This window comes from Canis aureus, chromosome 26, assembly GCF_053574225.1.
Source record: "Canis aureus isolate CA01 chromosome 26, VMU_Caureus_v.1.0, whole genome shotgun sequence".
NCBI lineage: Eukaryota > Metazoa > Chordata > Mammalia > Carnivora > Canidae > Canis > Canis aureus.
Window position 1 is genome coordinate 9,822,747 of NC_135636.1, and position 21,131 is coordinate 9,843,877.

A 21,131-nucleotide genomic window follows, 5' to 3' on the forward strand; every position below is an offset into this window, starting at 1 on the left:
TAGTCATCATGGAGAAAAACCCAGAACTTGGTCAGTTTATCTCGCACTTGATTCATGGTTTAGCACATTATTTCTTTTTACTTTATTTTTTTTATTGGAGTTCAATTTGCCAACATATAGCATAACACCCAGTGCTCATCCCATCAAGTGCCCCCTTCACTGCCCGTCACCCAGTCACCCCCACCCCCCACCCACCTCCCTTTCCACCACCCTAGTTCGTTTCCCAGAGTTAGGAGTCTCTCATGCTCTGTCTCCCTTTCTGATATTTCCCACTCATTTTCTCTCCTTTCCCTTTTATTCCCTTTCACTATTTTTTATATTCCCCAAATGAATGAGACCATATAATGTTTGTCCTTCTCCGATTGACTTACTTCACTCAGCATAATTCCCTCCAGTTCCATCCACGTTGAAGCAAATGGTGGGTATTTGTCATTTCTAATGGCTGAGTAATATTCCATTGTATACATAGACCACATCTTCTTTATCCATTCATCTTTCGATGGACACCAAGGCTCCTTCCACAGTTTGGCTACTGTGGACGTTGCTGCTATAAACATCGGGGTGCAGGTGTCCCGGTGTTTCACTGCATCTGAATCTTTGGGGTAAATCCTCAGCAGTGCAATTGCTGGGTCGTAGGGCAGGTCTATTTTTAACTCTTTGAGGAACCTCCACACAGTTTTCCAGAGTGGCTGCACCAGTTCACATTCCCACCAACAGTAGCACATTATTTTTAATCACATGTGCTGGAAATGGTGGGGGGAAGCACCATCATGTCTCTGAGGCCTAGACCTTGTCAGATCTTCACCCTCCCAGTAGAAATGGGAATAATTTCAGGACGTCTCCCAGTGGGGGTGACAAGGAACTAAGATGTTACACGTTAAGTACTTAATGCAGTGTCTGGCACCTAGATAAATGTTCACAAGATGACACCTCACTCTTATCACTGAGCTGACCACCCCTTTTCCAGTTAATTTTCAAATATCAACTCATTTTTTTTAAGAATGATAAATATCCAAGGCAAATTGGGATCTTCTGGGTCATCACTCCCATGGTGGGTTTGAAGAGAAAGAAGCCCACTGGAGAAGAAAGGATGACATCATACACCTGGTTAGCCATAGAACCAGGAATCCTCAGCATTCTCTGAGCCTCCACTGCCCACATCCCCTGGCCTGCCCACTGCACACCACTGGATGGCCACAGATTCATGGCCTCGGGATTCCTTTGGACTTAGGAGAAAAGATGGTGCCACTGGGAATACAAGTGGGTAGAGTGGGTAGATTTCCTTCTTCCTTCAGCTGTTTCTCCTCTTGAATCTATTTACTGATTCATTAGACTACAGACACTGATAGGAAACCCTCAGTTTCCTGGAGCAGAGTCTTATATTTAGGTCTTTGATCACTGTCCTTTCAGTGATATCACAGAACCACCTCCATCATGAGGGTTGACTACAGAGCCTAGAGGAGTCTGGGGTCACAGATCTTAAGACAGGGGAAGAAACTAAATCCTCTGGAAATCCCAGCTTTATCAGTCTTTGGACCCAACCTGGAGAATCATCCCCACCTGAAACTACTCTTCCAATCAATAGAGCCAGCCAACATGGTGTCCAGATCTTTCCAGGCATTTCTCAGACTCAGATTATATGAGGAGGACAAGCAAAGTCCTGTCCCCAGACTAGAAGGCAGTGCTCTGGATAGCTCTTGTGCCTGACCAGGCTTCTCACAATAACCATCACTGACCATCATGTTCTGGCCCACTGGGCCTGGTCTTCTGTTCCTGGAACGTATCCTATTCTGCTAGCCACAGAGCATTTGCACATTTCCTCTGCCTGGAATAACCTCATCTCTGCCCCACCTCAAGTTACCTCCCACTCACTCCTCTGATCTCATTCTTCAGGAAGCCTGCCCTGGCCCCCAATCAGTCTATGAGAACCCCCTTGGCTTTTCCTTATGAGCCCTCACCACAATGTGTAGCCAGGGGCCATATTGGAAGTTCTTGAGGACAGGAGGTGTCCATCCAATGCTTACCACTGTATCCTTTACACTCAGTACAAGGCTGAGTAAACACATTACACAGTAGATGCTCAGTAATTATCACTGAATGAATGAATACATGCTTAGGGGCTGGCAATATCAATGAGTTGTCCCTTTTCCTCATGCAAGTATCAGGATTCCAAAGACAGGAGGTGGTCAAAGGGAGAGGTGCAGTCTCTGGACTGTCTTCCTAGCTCCAGACTTCTCATCAAACTCCCCTAGAGGCCCTTTGAATGCCATGCCTCAAATCAGCTTCTGCTTTGAAGGCATTCCTGAAAACACCCATGTTTGAATGGGGTCCTCAAGGTTTCAGAGAACTTTGAGATCACTTGCCCATACAGTTTCCAATCTTGCCTTGGAGGGCACCAGGGACTCAAAGAAACTTGAAAAGCTGGGGGATTCCTTTGTTTAAAAAATTTCTTCAGCCATGTTCTTTTCTTTATCAGTGAGAGAAGAAAGAGAGTACACACAACTCCTCCCCCTTATTGGCTAAAATCCTGATTAAAATATGTGGTTTCCTGGAGAAAAAAAAAGCATGAACATCTCCAGAAAAATCTATGAGTACCCCCATTTAATCTACTCTGGCTACAAAAGGATGAAAAAAGGTATGTTGGGATGGGACACTTTCCGATTAGTTCTTTAAGGGAAATCTTCCTCAGCAGGAAATGTTCCAGAGGCTGCCAGACAGAGACATGGAAATAAGCATTTTTCAACGCGCCCCAGTGGGCCCGACAGCCCTCCATCACAATATTTCCCACGACTCCTCACCCTGCCCCCATGTCCAGGGCCACTCCAGGTTCCTCTCCCACCAAAGTCATGTGCGCATCCCCAGGGGCCTCCTTCCCAGCCTGTTTCACTGGCTGCCTGCAAATCTAGTGCTGGGCTTTAGGAGCCCCCAACTGTTTTCAAGAATTGACTAAACATCAACTTAATTATACTGCTGGGCTATATAGATATTGTGCTCCACAAAATGGTACAAAGCAGATATTTTTAGGAGGTCACAGATGTTTCTTGTGATTAGCCAAGTCACAGGTCTGGAAGAATTTTTTTCTGCCAAAGAAAAATAAGAAAAACAATCTTCAGTAGCTGTTTGTGGGTTCTTGGTGAGGTGGGACAGTACAGGCCCCAGAAGAATTCCTTCCAGCTGTGAGGGTCTCCCTCCAAAACCCAGCATAGCAGGGTCCAAAGTCTGTGACCATGGAGCAGGTCAGACGCTGGGGGAATCACACACCCAACCCCAACATGGGCTGGGGGAATCACACACCCAACCCCAACATGGGCTGTTACCTTACCTCTGGACTCGTCCTGCCTTCTGATTCTCACCGCAAACATTCTCAAAGCACCTATTGCGTGCAAGATGCTATGCCATGGCTGTCTGTCAGGGCAAACCCAGATACTAAGTGACAGAAAGGAGCTTCCGGTCACGCAGACCTACAAGAAGGCTCACAGCAGCACTGTTCGAAATACCTTCAACTGGAAACCATTCAAATACCACAAAATACCACTCAAAGGTGAATGAACTGTAACTACACATGACAGGACATGAGTCTCAGACACAAAATGCTGTGGAAGAAGTCATTTATATAAACACAAAAATAGGCAACACTGAAACCTATGATGTTAGAAGCCAGAATGGTGAGCACCTGTGAGGAGGGAGGAAGCGGCATGAGAGGGGGGTTCCTGGGTGCTGGTCATGTCCTATTTCCCAAGCCAGGTGCACACCTAGGGTTTCCTAGGTGTAGGCTTTCCTCTATAAAAAGTGTATTTTAAAAAATAAATATATACCGAGGGAAAAATTAGAGGAAGACAAACCATGAGAGACTCTTGAATCTGAGAAACAAATGAAAGGTTGCAGAAGGGAGGTGGGTGGGGATGGGATAACTGGACAATGGGCATTAAGGACAGCACGTGATGTGATGAGCACTGGGTGTTATACTATATGCTGGCAAACTGAAAAGAAAAGAAAGGAGAAGAGAAGAAAATAAAAGCAACATGCCCAAGTTCCCACAGTTAGGAAGAGGCTGGGACAAAACCCAACCCCAGGCAGTCTGGTCCCACAGTCCAAGCTCTTACCCCCAACAAATTAGAGCCTTCCTGGAGTGGCCAAACTCAGCACCTGCTATGGTCCAGGTTCGGGTCTCACTATCACTGTCTACTCCAGCTGACTGCCAGTTTGAGAGCTTTCTTGGGTGCCTGGAGCTGGGCCTCAGTCCTACAACCACACAGAACTGTATAAGGCCACAACGATATAAGCTTGGAGCCAATTCTTTCCCCAAGTACCCAGGTGAGAGTCCAGCCTGGCCAACACCTTGATTTTAGCCCTTGTGAGACAAGACCAGAGCAGAGAACCCAGCTGAGCCCACCCAGACTTCTGACCTGCAGAAATTGTGAGATCATAAATGGGTTTTGTTTTAAGCCATTAAATTGTGGTAATCTGTCACACAGTGATAGAAAATGAACACAGGGTATTTCTGTTGGGGGAAGAGTAAGACCGTGTATTGTGGGGGGTGCAGTCATGAAGGCAAAGATCTGCTGGGGCCCCAGCAAAGCAGGGCCTACTGAAAGAGACAATAGTGCAGGCTCAAGGATAGAGGGCCCCCAAATTTAGCTTGGGAGTCAAGGAGGCAGTGTGGAGGATGAGGCCCCAGGTTGCCAGAGAGTCCACCCCATTCCCTGCTTTCCGAGCTATTGTCTGGAGTACAGGCTTACTATGACCAAATAATCCAATTTTTCAAGAAAATCCAGAAATCCAATTTTATATAAAATATCTTCACTCAAACTGACCAAACTTGTGCAGACTAAGCAACATGCAGATGTGTGTTTTGAACCAGATGGACCCGCTGGGGCCCCAATTGAGTGTCAATGAAAAGGCAGAAAGAAGGTCCCCAGAGCAGAACACAAAAGCCCCAAGTGTGGACTTTCTTGGGAGGCAGTAGGGAGCCAAGGAGAGTCCCCTGTTCCTTCTCATCCAGAAGAGATAAGGAACTCACTCATATGCATGGAAAGCCCCTGGGCCAGGGATTAGACTGGGCATGACCTACTAGAAGCATCCCAACAACCTGATATCATAAGAGCTACTGGCCTCATTCCTGGGTAAGGCAGCTGAAGTACAGAGTGGTGTGCTAATTCCCTGTGCTTATAACCCAGGGCTCAAAACTCTGTTTCTGATTCCAAAATCTGAGTCCTTTCAGCTGCTCCACATGGCATCCTAGCACCAAGCAATTTTGTTCCTTTTGAAAAGAGTTTGCTGTTGTTTCCCAACGTCTGGAATCTTCTCTCAGATGTGAACCAGATCTCTCTCCTTATTCAAGCTTTGGCTCTTCCCACTCCACCTCCTACCAGGGTGGCTGCCCACCCCCCACAGCACCTCCCTCAGCCACCCCACACACACACCACATCCCAGCCTTTCAGACAGATTCTGTTCCCACTGCTCACTTGTAGCTCAGTCTCTCTGCCCCCCAGGTCCAAATTCCGGAGAAAAGGATCTAACTGGCTCTGGTCACGTTTTTGTCACAAGCCATAAAGGGTCATGTCACTGGCCAGCCTATCTAGATGGCCTCCCTTTGGTCAGATGGCAGCCTAGATGTGTCCCTCTGCAACCCCTCCCTGCCTCACACCCCTTTTCACCTCCAACCCGTCTCTGAGCAACCGCCATCTCAAGGCCAATCCCCAGAGGCTAGGACCAATTCAGGAAAGGCACTTGGGCAAGCCATTTCCGTAAACACAACATCCCAAACACCTGCCCAACAATGCCTGACACTTGTAAATATGGCTGTAATGGAGGTGCCTGGACCAGGCAAGGTAAGTGTTCACAAGAGTACTCAACATTAATGCCCAGAAATCAGTGGCATTTCTATACACTAACAATGAGACTGAAGAAAGAGAAATTAAGGAGTCAATCCCATTTACAATTGCACCCAAAAGCTTAGAATACCTAGGAATAAACCTAACCAAAGAGGTAAAGGACCTATACCCTAAAAACTACAGAACGCTTCTGAAAGAAATTGAGGAAGACACAAAGAGATGGAAAAATAGTCCATGCTCATGGATTAGAAGAATTAATATTGTGAAAATGTCAATGTTACCCAGGGCAATTTACACATTTAATGCAATCCCTGTCAAAATACCATGGACTTTCTTCAGAGAGTTGGAACAAATCATCTTAAGATTTGTGTGGAATCAAAAAAGACCTCCAATAGCCAGGGGAATATTAAAAAAGAAAACCATAGCTGGGGGCAGCACAATGCCAGATTTCAGGTTGTACTACAAAGCTGTGGTCATCAAGACAGTGTGGTACTGGCACAAAAACAGACACATAGATCAATGGAACAGAATAGAGAACCCAGAAGTGGACCCTCAACTTTATGGTCAACTAATATTTGACAAAGGAGGAAAGACTATCCATTGGAAGAAAGACAGTCTCTTCAACAAATGGTGCTGGGAAAATTGGACATCCACATGCAGAAGAATGAAACTAGACCACTTTCTTGCACCATACACAAAGATACACTCAAAATGGATGAAAGGTCTAAATGTGAGACAAGATTCCATCAAAATCCTAGAGGAGAACACAGGCAACATCCTTTTTGAACTTGGCCACAGCAACTTCTTGCAAGATACATCCATGAAGGCAAGAGAAACAAAAGCAAAAATGAATTATTGGGACTTCACCAAGTTAAGAAGCTTCTGCACAGCAAAAGAAACAGACAACAAAACTAAAAGACAACCTACAGAAACAACCTACAGAATGGGAGAAGATATTTGCAAATGACGTATCAGATAAAGGGCTAGTTTCCAAGATCTATAAAGAACTTATTAAACTCAACAGCAACAGCAAAGAAACAAACAATCCAATCATGAAATGGGTAAAAGACATGAAAAGAAATCTCACAGAGGAAGACATAGACATGGCCAACATGCACATGAGAAAATGCTCCGCATCACTTGCCATCAGGGAAATACACATCAAAACTACAATGAGATCCCACCTCACACCAGGGAGAATGGTGAAAATTAACAAGACAGGAAACAACAAATGTTGGAGAGGATGTGGAGAAAGGGGAACCCTCTTGCACTGTTGGTGGGAATGTGAACTGGTGCAGCCACTCTGGAAAACTGTGTGGAGTTTCCTCAAAGAGTTAAAAATAGACCTGCCCTACGACCCAGCAATTACACTGCTGGGGATTTACCCCAAAGACAAAGATGCAGTGAAATACCGGGACACCTGCACCCCGATGTTTCTAGCAGCAATGTCCACAATAGCCAAACTGTGGAAGGAGCCTCAGTGTCCATCGAAAGATGAATGGATAAGGAAGGTCTCTGTATACAATGGAATATTACTCAGCCATTAGAAACGACAAATGCCCACTATTTGCTTCGATGTGGAAAGACCTGGAGGGTATTGTGCTGAGTGAAATAAGTCAATTGGAGAAGGACAAACATTATATGGTCTCATTCATTTGGAGAATATAAAAATTAGTGAAAGGGAATAAAGGGAAAGGAGAGAAAATTAGTGAAAATATCAGTGAGGGTGACAAAACATAAGAGACACTTAACTCTGGGAAATGAACAAGGGGTAGTGGAAGGGGAAGTGGGCGGGGGTTTGGGGTGACTGGGTGATGGGCACTGAGGGGGGCACTTGGAGGGATGAGCACTGGGTGTTATGCTATATTTTGGCAAATTGAACCCCAATAAAAAAATAATAAATTAAAAAAAAGAGTACTCAGCATCAATCTGAAGATTCTGAGATGCCCACTGCTCCCCTGGGCAGGGACATTAGCAGAAGCACCACACATATCATACATCTAATGACCAGATGAGGAAAGATACCAGGGAGTGCTCTGTGTCCCCACTCATAAACCCCCAGTAAGGGACCCTCAGTCCCTTCCCAGAGAATTGAACATGGACTAAACAAAGGGCCTCTTTGTTTTCCTCTGAGAGAGGAGATTTTGTTAGCAACAAGCCTCGACTCTACCTTTTTCTGACAGGGGGAACTTAGGAAGGCCTCTACAGAGCCATCGAAATCAGTTAACAGCTTGGACTTGTAGGCACACGATGAGGTCAGAGGATTCATGCTGAGAAAGACATAGAGCTTTAAATCTTCTTTATAAAGTCTGCACTATGTGGCAGGTTTTCCAGTGATGCTGAGTTTATATTGACACATAATGAGCTGCCCATGGGTATGTAAAGTATACAACTTGATGTTTTACCTATACATACACCTATGAAATCATCACTACAATCAAGATAATGAAATCTATCCATCAGCCCTAAGCTTCCTCATAGTCAATTATAATCCCTCCTCCCAACCCTCCCCACTCCCCATCCCTGTCTCTTGGCAACCACTGATCTTTCAGTCCCGTGTGTGGGTTTTCTAGTTTACATAAATAGAACCACACAGTCCATACTTGGTTTTCCCTGGTTTCTTCCACTCAGCATAATCTGACATTTGCCTATGCTGTTGTATGTACAATAATTCCTTCCCTTTTATTGCCAAGTAGTACTCCAGAGTATGACACAGCACCATTGGTTCATCCATTCACCTATTGATGGACATTTGGTTTATTTACAGTCTGGAACTATCACAAATACAGCTACTGTGAACACTCACGTACAAATTTTTGTACTTGTACCTATGCCTGCTTTCTTCCTGAGAAAATACCTGAGAATGGAATAGCTGGATCATTTGGTAGGCATGTGTTTTGAGTATGGCTGTTTTAAGGAATCCCTTCCATGTGGGTTTCAGAGTATAAAGGTATACAAGGTAAAGGTATGCACAGGTCACACGAGAACAAGCATCACACTCACCCACAGAGGTCACATCAGGCTGCAGCTGGCTTCATTTAAGTCCTCCTAATGTATGGACAGGGCTCCCAGAAGGGAATATCTCCCAGGATGACCTATCGTTTTGTAACACACTCAGAGCACAAGCTCTTGACACTTCAGAAAGGGCCCATGCGAGGATGAGATTCCAGGAGATCCTTTAAATAATAGCAACATATCATTTAAATAATGGTGACATTTCATTTGTCTAGAACAGAATACTTTTGACCAATACTGAAAGCTGCAACATGAACTAGGGCAGGTGCTCAGCAGGGGTGATCCCATCAGCATCACCTGGGAACTTGTTAGAAATGCACGTTCTCCCCAGTCCAGACCTATAGCATTGAAACCCTGAGGTGGAGCCCAGCAACCTGAGCTTTCACTATCCTTACAGGTGGTGTGATGTATGCTCTAGTTTAAGATCCAGTAGCCTAGAACATCTTCTAAGCCTTTGGATTCTCTTGGAATTAAATCCATCCAAAGTCATGATACACAAAGAACTCATCCCCTCTATGCCTTGTTCCACCCACATAGCTGTGGAGCCCACCCTCTTAGAGCTCTGCAAATGTAAAATCTCTTCAAAGAACCAAGTTACCAAATGGAATGCAAACCAACACAATAATGGTTGGCACTTCTTTCCCAAAGCACAAAAAAAAAAAAAATTCTTAGGAACTCAATCATGAAAGCATTTAAATCTGAATGTCAAAACCACCCATTTCTCTATGTGTGGCTTTCAAACAAGCATGTTATAGTATACATGAATCTAAAAAAAAGAAAAAGACAAAGATTTTAGGTGATACACTCCAACACTCTTTACTGCTCTAGAACCCTTACTGAAAATTAACACATCAGCAGGAAAATTAATCAAACTTGAACAGGAAGAATTTGAGTAAAAATATTGGGTATTTTTTGTTTTAATCTTCAGCTTAAGCATGATTTCCACTCAACATTATAATTGGAGAGAAGTTCTGATCATTTCCTTGGTATTTTACATGCTTAAAATTTAGCCCAGTCTTTGAAAACCCTCTCCAGCTTCTGACCAAGCAGAACTTTGCCACTCACTTTGAACTTGCCGGCAAGGAAAGCCTTCTGAGGGTTCATCTTGCCCAAAACCAACTCCATAAAGACAGGTTCTGGGATTGTGAAGACAGTGTCTGCTGGGAGCCTGGCAGATCCTGGATACATGTCTCCAGAACCATTCTTCAGATCAATGGTCCACTGCAGAATGATCTTCCCATCTTTGGTGATGTCTAGCTGAAAGATGGCATTGACTTTCTTTACCAGTTGGGCCCCCACCTCTTTGATGTGATGGCTAATGTCCTCAAACACAGGGAAGCTCTGGAATTCTGACAGCTCTAGAGGGTGTGGCACAGCAGGTTCCCGAGCTGCACCCAGTTCCTTGAACTGGCCTGCCTGAGGTCCATCCCCTGCTTTGATCTTGTGTTGATGGTCGATTCTCTTCCACATCTTACTGTGCTGGTCCTCTTGACCTTCCCGTCTGGTCTGTGAGCAGCTGTAGCCAGATTAATATCCACAAGTCAGATTGTGACATCAAAGGTAAGGCCCAAGTAGGGAATGAGGCTGGTGTGTGTGCTGCAGTCTTATTGGTCAAACAAATACTAAAATCTGACATGGGATGAGGTCTCAGGTAATTGTGAGGCAGATCCGCACCACCACCACCCCAAACCAATCAGGGCTGTTGGTCTCATAAGCCCAGAAAGTTCTGGACCCCATGTTGGGAATAAGAGGAAATGGCTCCAGAAGGTTCTTTGGTGATATGAACTCTGTCTTTCCAATGCAGATCTATCCCGGTAATAATCCTAACTCAGAGCAGCTATTCTGATTCCTTTAAAAGTGGATAATCAAAAAAAAATAAAAAAATTAAAAAAAAAAACAAAAAAAATAAAAGTGGATAATCCTTAAAGGCACAAATCCTGATGCTAGATTTGGCATTACCTGGCTGCTGGTGGAACAGGAAATGCTTTTGGGAAAAAATGCTTACTGGAAAAAGAATCAGCACAAGGACTTGCATCAGAAAGCTTCAGAGACACAGTGAGAGAGTAGGAGGAAAGGAATATCCCTAAGATCAACAGAAGATGCTGCTAGCCTCACATGATAATTGTATATAATAACATGGCCCTTATTCTGAGCTGAGGTACTGTTGAAGGCATTGTACATGTGTTAACACTTTTAACCTTTATTATAACCTGCTGAAGTAGGTACTCTTTTTATTCCCATTTTACAGATGGGGAAACCGAGGCAAGAAGAAATGAAGTGACTTACCCAAAGTCACACAACTAGTAAGCAGTGTAGTCAGGTTTAAAAAAAAAAAAGATCTGGTATGGTATATTTCCTTTGGTACCTGATGGATGAGCTGGTATGATCAACATGGAGCAGTTAAACAAAACCCAGTGGTTCCCAATACCAAGACTTTACCCTGAAGCCACCTGGTATAGACATCTGCATGAAGAATTTTAAATGAAGAGGTGAGAAATCCTTGATAAAATTGCTGTGAGTCACCAAAAGCAAACTGAGCCCCATCATCACCAGCTACCCATATCTGCTTTTCCTCAGGGCAGGGTTGTTCCTTCTGAATTATTCAGACAGCTCCCCAACTAGGCTGCCACTCCTGCCTCAGCATGTCGAATGGGAACACAGTTCTAAGTCCACATGTGTCCTTTTTATGCAATTCGATCTTTTATAAGTATTTCTACCATTAAAGGAAGTCCAGTATGAATGGCCAACATACACATGGAAAGGTGCTCAACATCATGAGTCTCCAAGGACATGCAAATTTAAACACAATGAGACAACACTTCCTACCCATCAAACTCACTAATACTGGAATGACTGACAATGGCAAGTGTTGGCAAGGCTGTGGAGCAACTGGAGCTCCTGTGGCAGGATTGGTGGGAGTGCAAAATGCTGCCACTGCTGTGGAAGACTGCTTAGTAGGGTGGTAAAAGTCAAACATACACTCAGCACACAACTCATAGGTTCTCCTCTTGGGTATTTATGCAAGAGAAATAGAATAATATATAATAAGTATTCCCAGAAGCATTGTCCATTAAAGCAAAAACACAGAAGAAAATCCAAATCTTTTCTTAGGTCCTTATCTTCTGTTCATCAACTGAAGATTAGATAACCTAATTGGCATAATTATAGAATGGAACACTATTTGGCAACCCAAAGGAATAATCTCCTGAATCACTCCACAACACAAATGAACTTCAGATGCATTATGGTAAGCCAGATTCAAAGGATGACATACTGTATGATTCTACTCATATGACATTCTAAAAATGGCAAAACTGCAAAAAAAAAAAAAATGACCAGTGGATTGGGGGTAGAAAGTGAGTTTGTCTACAAAGGGAATAATTTTTTTTTGTGGGGGTAGGGGAGAATGATGGGAGAATGGTGGTAGTTACACAATTGTATACATTTGTCAAAATCCAGAACTATGTACTAAAAGGGATGCATTTAAATGTGTAAATTATACCTCAATAAGTCTGGCTTTAAAAACAAAAAGACGCAACAACAAAAAAAAGAGGCATGGGCAGCTCCACATTGCTACTGGTATGAGCTCTGTCTAAAGCAGAGGGCACAAGCCAAACCTGAAATACTGCATCTTTTTTCTTTTATTAGTTCCTATATCTATCAGTTGCTATTACTGCACTATGATACATAACTTTAAGCTTTAATTAGTTCTTATATCCATTAACTCTTGCTATGTGTATTATGTGTCAAAATAAACCACCTCAAAGTTTTAGCAGCATATAACATTAAATGGTTATTTCTCAAATGTCTTTTGGGTGGCTGGGGTGTGCTGCCCTGGACTGAGACTGGCTAGGCTGCTCTACTAGACACATATCTCCCACCTTCTGTCTGCAACCTATGGGCCAGCCAGGCATGTCCCTCCTGTGGTAATGGCAGAAGTACAAGAGCAGCAAGTTAGAAAGGCCCAGACTTGGCCCTGACTCAATGCCACTCTTGTCCATGAACCAGCAGCAAAAGCAACTCTCAGAGCTAGGCGCAAAGTCAAAGGTTGGGGAAGCACGCCCTACCCCTGAAGAGGCCATGACAGGGCAAGAGGCAGGGAGACAAGAAAAACTGGGACTGATAATGCAATCTGCCACAGCTACTGACGTACACGTTCACATTTTAAGATCTAGATTTGTGGCTTTCCGTATGCATGGAAGAATCCACAACCTTGGATCCACATCTTTATCTGGCAACAGTTAGCCATCATTGTAGAAAGGAGAGGCAGCTCACTACAGGCAGGAAGGGCTCCCCACAATTCACCGTCAGCATTATCATCAGGATAACACTTTTCTAGGTGTCAGGTGTTCTGAGGAAATGTTCCAGAATTCCTGAGATCTTTTCCTCACTAAATTTCACCAAAAGTTCTACAAGAATTTGGACAATGTGAGTATCAGGGATCCTCAAGTCTGCCATCATATCCATCCCCTCAACATATTTGCTGAGCATCGATCATGGAAAGCCCTGGGCTGGCATTGTTAACAATACACACAGATGGAAAACAGGTGCTGAGGAGGATGTGGAGAGAGCCAAACCCTTGTGTACTGCTGGCGGGAGTGGAGAATGGTACATTATTGTGGGAAACAGTATGGCAGCTCCTCAAAAAATTAGCCATAGGATTACTATATGATCCAGCAGTAACACTCCTGGATACATACCTGAAATAAGTGAAAGCAGGCACTTGTACAGATATTGGGACATCCATGTTCATAGCATCATTCTTCACAACAGCCAAGAGATGGAAACAACTCAAGTGTCTATCAACATATTAACAGATAAATAAAATGTGGTGTAAAAGAAGCAAAGGAAAAAAGACAGAGATAAATCAAGAAATAGACTCTTAACTATAGAAAAAAAAAAGTTGATGGTTACCAGAGAGGAGGTAGGTGGAGAGATCGGGGAAATAGGTGATGGGGACTAAGGAGTGTACTTGTCATTGTGAGTACTGGGTGATATATAGACTTGTTGAATTACTATATTGTACACCTGAAACTAATATAACACTGTATGTTAACTATACTGGAATTAATTTTTTTAAATTTTTTATTGGTGTTCAATTTACTAACATACAGAATAACCCCCAGTGACCATCACCCATTCACTCCCACCCCCCGCCCTCCTCCCCTTCTACAATCCCTAGTTCGTTTCCCAGAGTTAGCAGTCTTTACGTTCTGTCTCCCTTTCTGATATTTCCCACACATTTCTTCTCCCTTCCCTTATATTCCCTTTCACTATTATTTATATTCCCCAAATGAATGAGAACATATAATGTTTGTCCTTCTCCGACTGACTTACTTCACTCAGCATAATACCCTCCAGTTCCATCCACGTTGAAGCAAATGGTGGGTATTTGTCATTTCTAATAGCTGAGTAATATTCCATTGTATACATAAACAACATCTTCTTTATCCATTCATCTTTCGTTGGACACCGAGGCTCCTTCCACAGTTTGGCTATCGTGGCCATTGCTGCTATAAACATCGGGGTGCAGGTGTCCCGGCGTTTCACTGCATCTGTATCTTTGGGGTAAATCCCCAACAGTGCAATTGCTGGGTCGTAGGGCAGGTCTATTTTTAACTCTTTGAGGAATCTCCACACAGTTTTCCAGAGTGGCTGCACCAGTTCACATTCCCACCAACAGTGTAAGAGGGTTCCCTTTTCTCCGCATCCCCTCCAACATTTGTTGTTTCCTGCCTTGTTAATTTGCCCCATTCTCACCGGTGTGAGGTGGTATCTCATTGTGGTTTTGATTTGTATTTCCCTGATGGCAAGTGATGCAGAGCATTTTCTCATATGCATGTTGGCCATGTCCATGTCTTCCTCTGTGAGATTTCTCTTCATGTCTTTTGCCCATTTCATGATTGGATTATTTGTTTCTTTGGTGTTGAGTTTAATAAGTTCTTTATAGATCTTGGAAACTAGCCCTTTATCTGATATGTCATTTGCAAATATCTTCTCCCATTCTGTACGTTGTCTTTGAGTTTTGTTGACTGTATCCTTTGCTGTGCAAAAGCTTCTTATCTTGATGAAGTCCCAATAGTTCATTTTTGCTTTTGTTTCTTTTGCCTTCGTGGATGTGTCTTGCAAGAAGTTACTGTGGCCGAGTTCAAAAAGGGTGTTGCCTGTGTTCTTCTCTAGAATTTTGATGGAATCTTGTCTCACATTTAGATCTTTCATCCATTTTGAGTTTATCTTTGTGTATGGTGCAAGAGAGTGGTCTAGTTTCATTCTTCTGCATGTGGATGTCCAATTTTCCCAGCACCATTTATTGAAGAGACTGTCTTTCTTCCAATGGACAGTCTTTCCTCCTTTATCGAATATTAGTTGACCATAAAGTTGAGGGTCCACTTCTGGGTTCTCTATTCTGTTCCATTGATCTATGTGTCTGTTTTTGTGCCAGTACCACACTGTCTTGATGACCACAGCTTTGTAGTACAACCTGAAATCTGGCATTGTGATGCCCCCAGATATGGTTTTCTTTTTTAAAATTCCCCTGGCTATTCGGGGTCTTTTCTGATTCCACACAAATCTTAAAATAATTTGTTCTAACTCTCTGAAAAAAGTCCATGGTATTTTGATAGGGATTGCATTAAACGTGTATATTGCCCTGGGTAACATTGACATTTTCACAATATTAATTCTGCCCATCCATGAGCATGGAATATTTTTCCATCTCTTTGTGTCTTCCTCAATTTCTTTCAGAAGTGTTCTATAGTTTTGAGGGTATAGATCCTTTACATCTTTGGTTAGGTTTATTCCTAGGTATCTTATGCTTTTGGGTGCAATTGTAAATGGGATTGAATCCTTAATTTCTCTTTCTTCAGTCTCATTGTTAGTGTATAGAAATGCCACTGATTTCTGGGCATTGATTTTGTATCCTGCCACGCTACCGAATTGCTGTATGAGTTCTAGCAATCTTGGGGTGGAGACTTTTGGGTTTTCTATGTAGAGTATCATGTCATCGGCGAAGAGGGAGAGTTTGACTTCTTCTTTGCCAATTTGAATGCCTTTAATGTCTTTTTGTTGTCTGATTGCTGAGGCTAGGACTTCCAATACTATGTTGAATAGCAGTGGTGAGAGTGGACATCCCTGTCTTGTTCCTGATTTTAGGGGAAAGGCTCCTAGTGCTTCCCCATTGAGAATGATATTTGCTGTGGGCTTTTCATAGATGGCTTTTAAGATGTCAAGGAATGTTCCCTCTATCCCTACACTCTGAAGAGTTTTGATCAGGAATGGATGCTGTATTTTGTCAAATGCTTTCTCTGCATCTAATGAGAGGATCATATGGTTCTTGGTTTTTCTCCTGCTGATATGATGAATCACATTGACTGTTTTACGGGTGTTGAACCAGCCTTGTGTTCCAGGGATAAATCCTACTTGGTCATGGTGAATAATTTTCTTAATGTACTGTTGGATCCTATTGGCCAGTATCTTGTTGAGAATTTTTGCATCCATGTTCATCAGGGATATTGGTCTGTAATTCTCCTTTTTGGTGGGGTCTTTGTCTGGTTTTGGAATTAAGGTGATGCTGGCCTCATAGAACGAATTTGGAAGTAATCCATCTCTTTCTATTTTTCCAAACAGCTTTAGGAGAATAGGTATGGTTTCTTCTTTAAACGTTTGATAAAATTCCCCAGGGAAGCCATCTGGCCCTGGACTCTTGTGTCTTGGGAGGTTTTTGATGACTGCTTCAATTTCCTCCCTGGTTATTGGCCTGTTAAGGTTTTCTATTTCTTCCTGTTCCAGTTTTGGTAGTTTGTGGCTTTCCAGGAATGCGTCTATTCCTTCTAGATTGCCTAATTTATTGGCGTATAGCTGTTCATAATATGTTTTTAAAATCGTTTGTATTTCCTTGGTGTTGGTAGTGATCTCTCCTTTCTCATTCATGATTTTATTAATTTGAGTCTTCTCTCTCTTCTTTTTAATAAGGCTGGCTAATGGTTTATCTATCTTATTAATTCTTTCAAAGAACCAACTCCTGGTTCTGTTGATCTGTTCCACAGTTCTTCTGGTCTCGATTTCGTTGAGTTCTGCTCGAATCTTTATTAACTCCCTTCTTCTCTTGGGTGTAGGATCTATTTGCTGTTTTTTCTCTAGCTCCTTTATGTGTAAGGTTAGCTTTTGTATTTGAGTTCTTTCCAGTTTTTGAATGGATGCTTGTATTGCGATGTATTTCCCCCTTAGGTCTGCTTTTGCTGCATCCCAAAGATTTTGAATGGTTGTATCTTCTTTCTCATTAGTTTCCATGAATCTTTTTAATTCTTCCTTAATTTCCTGGTTGACCCTTTCATCTTTTAGCAGGATGGTCCTTAACCTCCACGTGTTTGAGGTCCTTCCAAACTTCTTGTTGTGATTTAGTTCTAATTTCAAGGCATTATGGTCTGAGAATATGCAGGGGACAATCCCATCTTTTGGTATCGGTTCAGACCCGATTTGTGACTCAATATGTGGTCTATTCTGGAGAAAGTTCCATGTGCACTTGAGAAGAATGTGTATTCAGTTGAGTTTGGATGTAAAGTTCTGTAGATATCTGTGAAATCCATCTGGTCCAGTGTATCATTTAAAGCTCTCGTTTCTTTGGAGATGTTGTGCTTAGAAGACCTATCGAGTATAGAAAGAGCTAGATTGAAGTCACCAAGTAGAAGTGTATTATTATCTAAGTATTTCTTCACTTTGGTTAATAATTGATTTATATATTTGGCAGCTCCCACATTCGGGGCATATATATTGAGGATTGTTAAGTCCTCTTGTTGAATAGATCCTTTAAGTATGATATAGTGTCCCTCTTCATCTCTCACTACAGTCTTTGGGGTAAATTTTAGTTTATCTGATATAAGGATGGCTACCCCTGCTTTCTTTTGAGGACCATTCGAATGGTAAATGGTTCTCCAACCTTTTCTTTTCAGGCTGTAGGTGTCCTTCTGTCTAAAATGAGTCTCTTGTAGACAGCAAATAGATGGGTCCTGCTTTTTCATCCAGTCTGAAACCCTGCACCTTTTGATGGGGTCATTAAGCCCGTTCACATTCAGATTTACTATTGAGAGATATGAGTTTAGTGTCATCATGATAGCTATTCAGTCCTTGTTTTTGTGGAATGTTCCACTGAACTTTTTCTTAAAGGGGAATTTTAAGAGTCCCCCTTAAAATTTCTTGCAGAGCTGGTTTGGAGGTCACATATTCTTTCAGTTCCTGCCTGTCTTGGAAGCTCTTTATCTCTCCTTCCATTTTGAATGAGAGCCTTGCTGGATAAAGTATTCTTGGTTGCATGTTCTTCTCATTTAGGACCCTGAATATATCCTGCCAGCCCTTTCTGGCCTGCCAGGTCTCTGTGGAGAGGTCTGCTGTTACCCTAATACTCCTCCCCATAAAAGTCAGGGATTCCTTGTCTCTTGCTGCTTTAAGGATCTTCTCCTTATCTTTGGAATTTGCAAGCTTCACTATTAAATGTCGAGGTGTTGAACGGTTTTTATTGATTTTAGGGGGGGATCTCTCTATTTCCTGGATCTGAATGCCTGTTTCCCTTCCCAGATTAGGAAAGTTTTCAGCTAGAATTTGTTCAAATACATATTCTGGCCCTCTGGCCCTTTCGGCACCCTGGGGAACACCAATTAAACGTAGGTTTTTCTTCCTCAGGCTGTCGTTTATTTCCCTTAATCTATCTTCATGGTCTTTTAATTGTTTGTCTTTTTTCCTCAGTTTCCCTCTTTGCTATCAACTTGTCTTCTATGTCACTCCCTCGTTCTTCCACCTCGTTAACCCTCGTCGTTAGGACTTCTAGTTTGGATTGCATCTCATTCAATTGATTTTTAATTTCTGCCTGATTAGCTCTAAATTCTGCAGTCATGAAGTCTCTTGAGTCCTTTATGCTTTTTTCTAGAGCCACCAGTAGCTGTATAATAGTGCTTCTGAATTGGCTATCTGACATTGAATTGTAATCCAGATTTTGTAACTCTGTGGGAGAGAGGACTGTTTCTGATTCTTTCTTTTGAGGTGAGGTTTTCCTTCTAGTCATTTTGCTCAGTGCAGAGTGGCCAAAAGCAAGTTGTATTGGGAAAAGGAGAAAAAGAGAGGAGAGAAAGAAGGAAAGAAAAGAGAAAAAGAAAAAAAGGAAAAAAGAGAAGAAAAAGAGAAAGAAAAAGAAAGGAGAAAAAAAGAGTGGGGGAAGCAATCAGACATCAAAAAGAAAAAAAAAAAAAAAACACGGGGGAGTATCTTCTGATTTTGTATACTTTAAGTCCCTTGACTTCCCCTGGAACTTGTCCCTCTAGCTGGTCTTCTGGGGGAGGGGCCTGTTGTGATTTTCAGGTGTTAGCACTTGGAGGAGCTGCTCTGCCCCCTGCCTGGTGCAGGGCTCAGTGGGGGTTGTGCACCCCGTGAAGCCCCAGGAGGAACCACCACAGTGTCGCCGGCCAGCTCTGGAAACCTTGATTCAGCTCCCACAGTAATTAAGGAGCTCTCAGCCTGCAGGGGCCTGGAGGCTCCGGGGCGGGGCCGCTGATCTGCTCAGCTCCAGGCAGGAGCGTCCTTGCTGTCCTGGGCCCTCCTGGCCTCTGCCTGTCCCGGGGGAGGCCGGATCCTGGGCTGTGTCCAGGCGCCCTGTGCTCCGGGACCTGCGCTGGTGGATTCGCGCTCCCGCCCCGCAGCCCCCTCCGCGGAGCCGCCTCCGAGCCCCTCCGAGCTGCTCCGGGTCCTCCGTGCGCGCTGCAGCCCTTAGGGAGCTCGGCGCACTCTCCCGGGGCGCAGGTGTCTGTTAGTGTCCCAGGGAGCCCGAGGGCATCCCCGCCCTCTTGGGTCCTGCTCCAACTCCCTGGGAGCCCCTTTCCACCTGGGAAGGTTGGTGCAGCTCCTGCTCCTCCGGGACGGGGCTCTCCTGTCCTGGGGACACTCGCCCCGGCCTCAGCCCGGCTCCTCGCGGGGCCCCTCCCCCTTGGAGGCCTTTGTGTCTTTATTTCTTTTTCCCCCGTCTTCCTACCTTGATAGAAGCGCGAACTCTTCTCCCTGTTGCATTCCAGGTGTTCTCTCTTTAAATCTCAGGCCGAATTCATAGATTTTCAGGATGATTGGAAGGTTTTCTAGGTAATTTGGTGGAGACAGGTGATTTGGAGACCCTACTCTTCTGCCATCTTGCCCCTCCTTCCTGGAATTAATTTTTTAAAAATAATAAAAACACTTATATGTTTTTAAAAATGTGGTAAACCCACAATGGAATATTATTCAGTCTTAGAAAGGAATGAAATTCCTATACATGCTACAATATATTTATTTTTTTAAATTTTTTATTTATTTATGATAGTCACAGAGAGAGAGAGAGAGGCAGAGACACAGGCAGAGGGAGAAGCAGGCTCCATGCATCGGGAGCCCAACGTGGGACTCAATTCCGGGTCTCCAGGATCACGCCCTGGGCCAAAGGCAGGCGCTAAACCGCTGCGTCACCCAGGGATCCCCCTACATGCTACAATATAGAAGACACTATGCTAAGTGAAATCAGCTAGACACAAAAGGACAAATAGTGTATTATTCCACTTATATTAAGTACCTAAAATAGTCAAATCCACAGAACCAGAAAAAAAGAATAGTGGTTGCCAGGGGCTGAAAGGAGGAAAGAAATAGAGAATTCCTGTTTAATGGGCACATAGTTTCAGTGTAGGAAGATAAAAAGTTCTCTCTTTTTTTTTAAGATTCATTTATTTATTTTAGAGAGAAAGGAAGTGTGCAAGCAGGTGGAAGGGGCAGAGGGAGAAAATCTTTAAGCAGACTCCCCACTGAGTGCAGAGCCCAATGCAAGGCTCAATCCCACGACCCATGAGATCACAACCAGAGCTGGAACCAACAGCTAGACACTTAACCGATGGAGCCACCCAGGTACCCAAGAAGATAAAAAAAGTGCTGAAGACTGGACGGTGGTGATGGTTGCAGAACAATGCGAACATCCTTAATGGCCCTTAACTGCACATTTAAAAGTGGTTAAAATGGTAAATTTTATGTCATTTATTTTTTAACACATAAAAAAGAACACACAAAGAAAAATAAGTATGTCTAGAAAGCAGTTTAGCTTAGGAGAGAAAAACATACACATAAATATACAATGCAAACTATTGAAACTGCCCAAGAAAGAGACATGTAGTGGTTTTACAATATGTTCACACAGTCAAAACACATTACAACTTCCTATCTGCTCTCTCTGGAATTGCTCACTCTAGGTGAGACCACTGCCATGTTGTGAGGACACCCCAGCAGCTC

General features: G+C 43.3%; 1 protein-coding gene and 1 long non-coding RNA gene across 2 annotated transcripts; one reads left to right on the forward strand and one right to left on the reverse strand.

The window, feature by feature from the left end:
* Positions 1-1,127: 1,127 nt before the first annotated feature.
* LOC144297869 (uncharacterized) lies at positions 1,128-12,619 on the forward strand. The gene is made up of 3 exons (XR_013364765.1): positions 1,128-1,260; positions 2,477-2,635; positions 11,098-12,619. It is a non-coding gene; the product is annotated as an uncharacterized LOC144297869 (long non-coding RNA).
* Positions 9,640-19,879, reverse strand: SCP2D1 (SCP2 sterol binding domain containing 1). The gene is made up of 3 exons (XM_077872015.1): positions 19,864-19,879; positions 13,550-13,648; positions 9,640-10,365 (listed from the first exon to the last, which is right to left on the reverse strand). Exons 2-3 carry the CDS (start codon positions 13,600-13,602, stop codon positions 9,849-9,851), a joined length of 570 nt encoding a protein of 189 aa, XP_077728141.1. The 5' UTR covers positions 13,603-13,648; positions 19,864-19,879; the 3' UTR covers positions 9,640-9,848.
* Positions 19,880-21,131: the final 1,252 nt, after the last annotated feature.

Coding starts and splice junctions, on each gene's coding strand:
- SCP2D1 (XM_077872015.1), bottom strand. CDS start 13,602: ATGAACATGGATGTCCCAATATCTGTACAAGTGCCTGCTTTCACTTAT. Junction 10,366..13,549: donor CCTGCTTTCACTTATTTCAG/GTATGTATCCAG, acceptor ATCTGGCTACAG/CTGCTCACAGACCAGACGGG.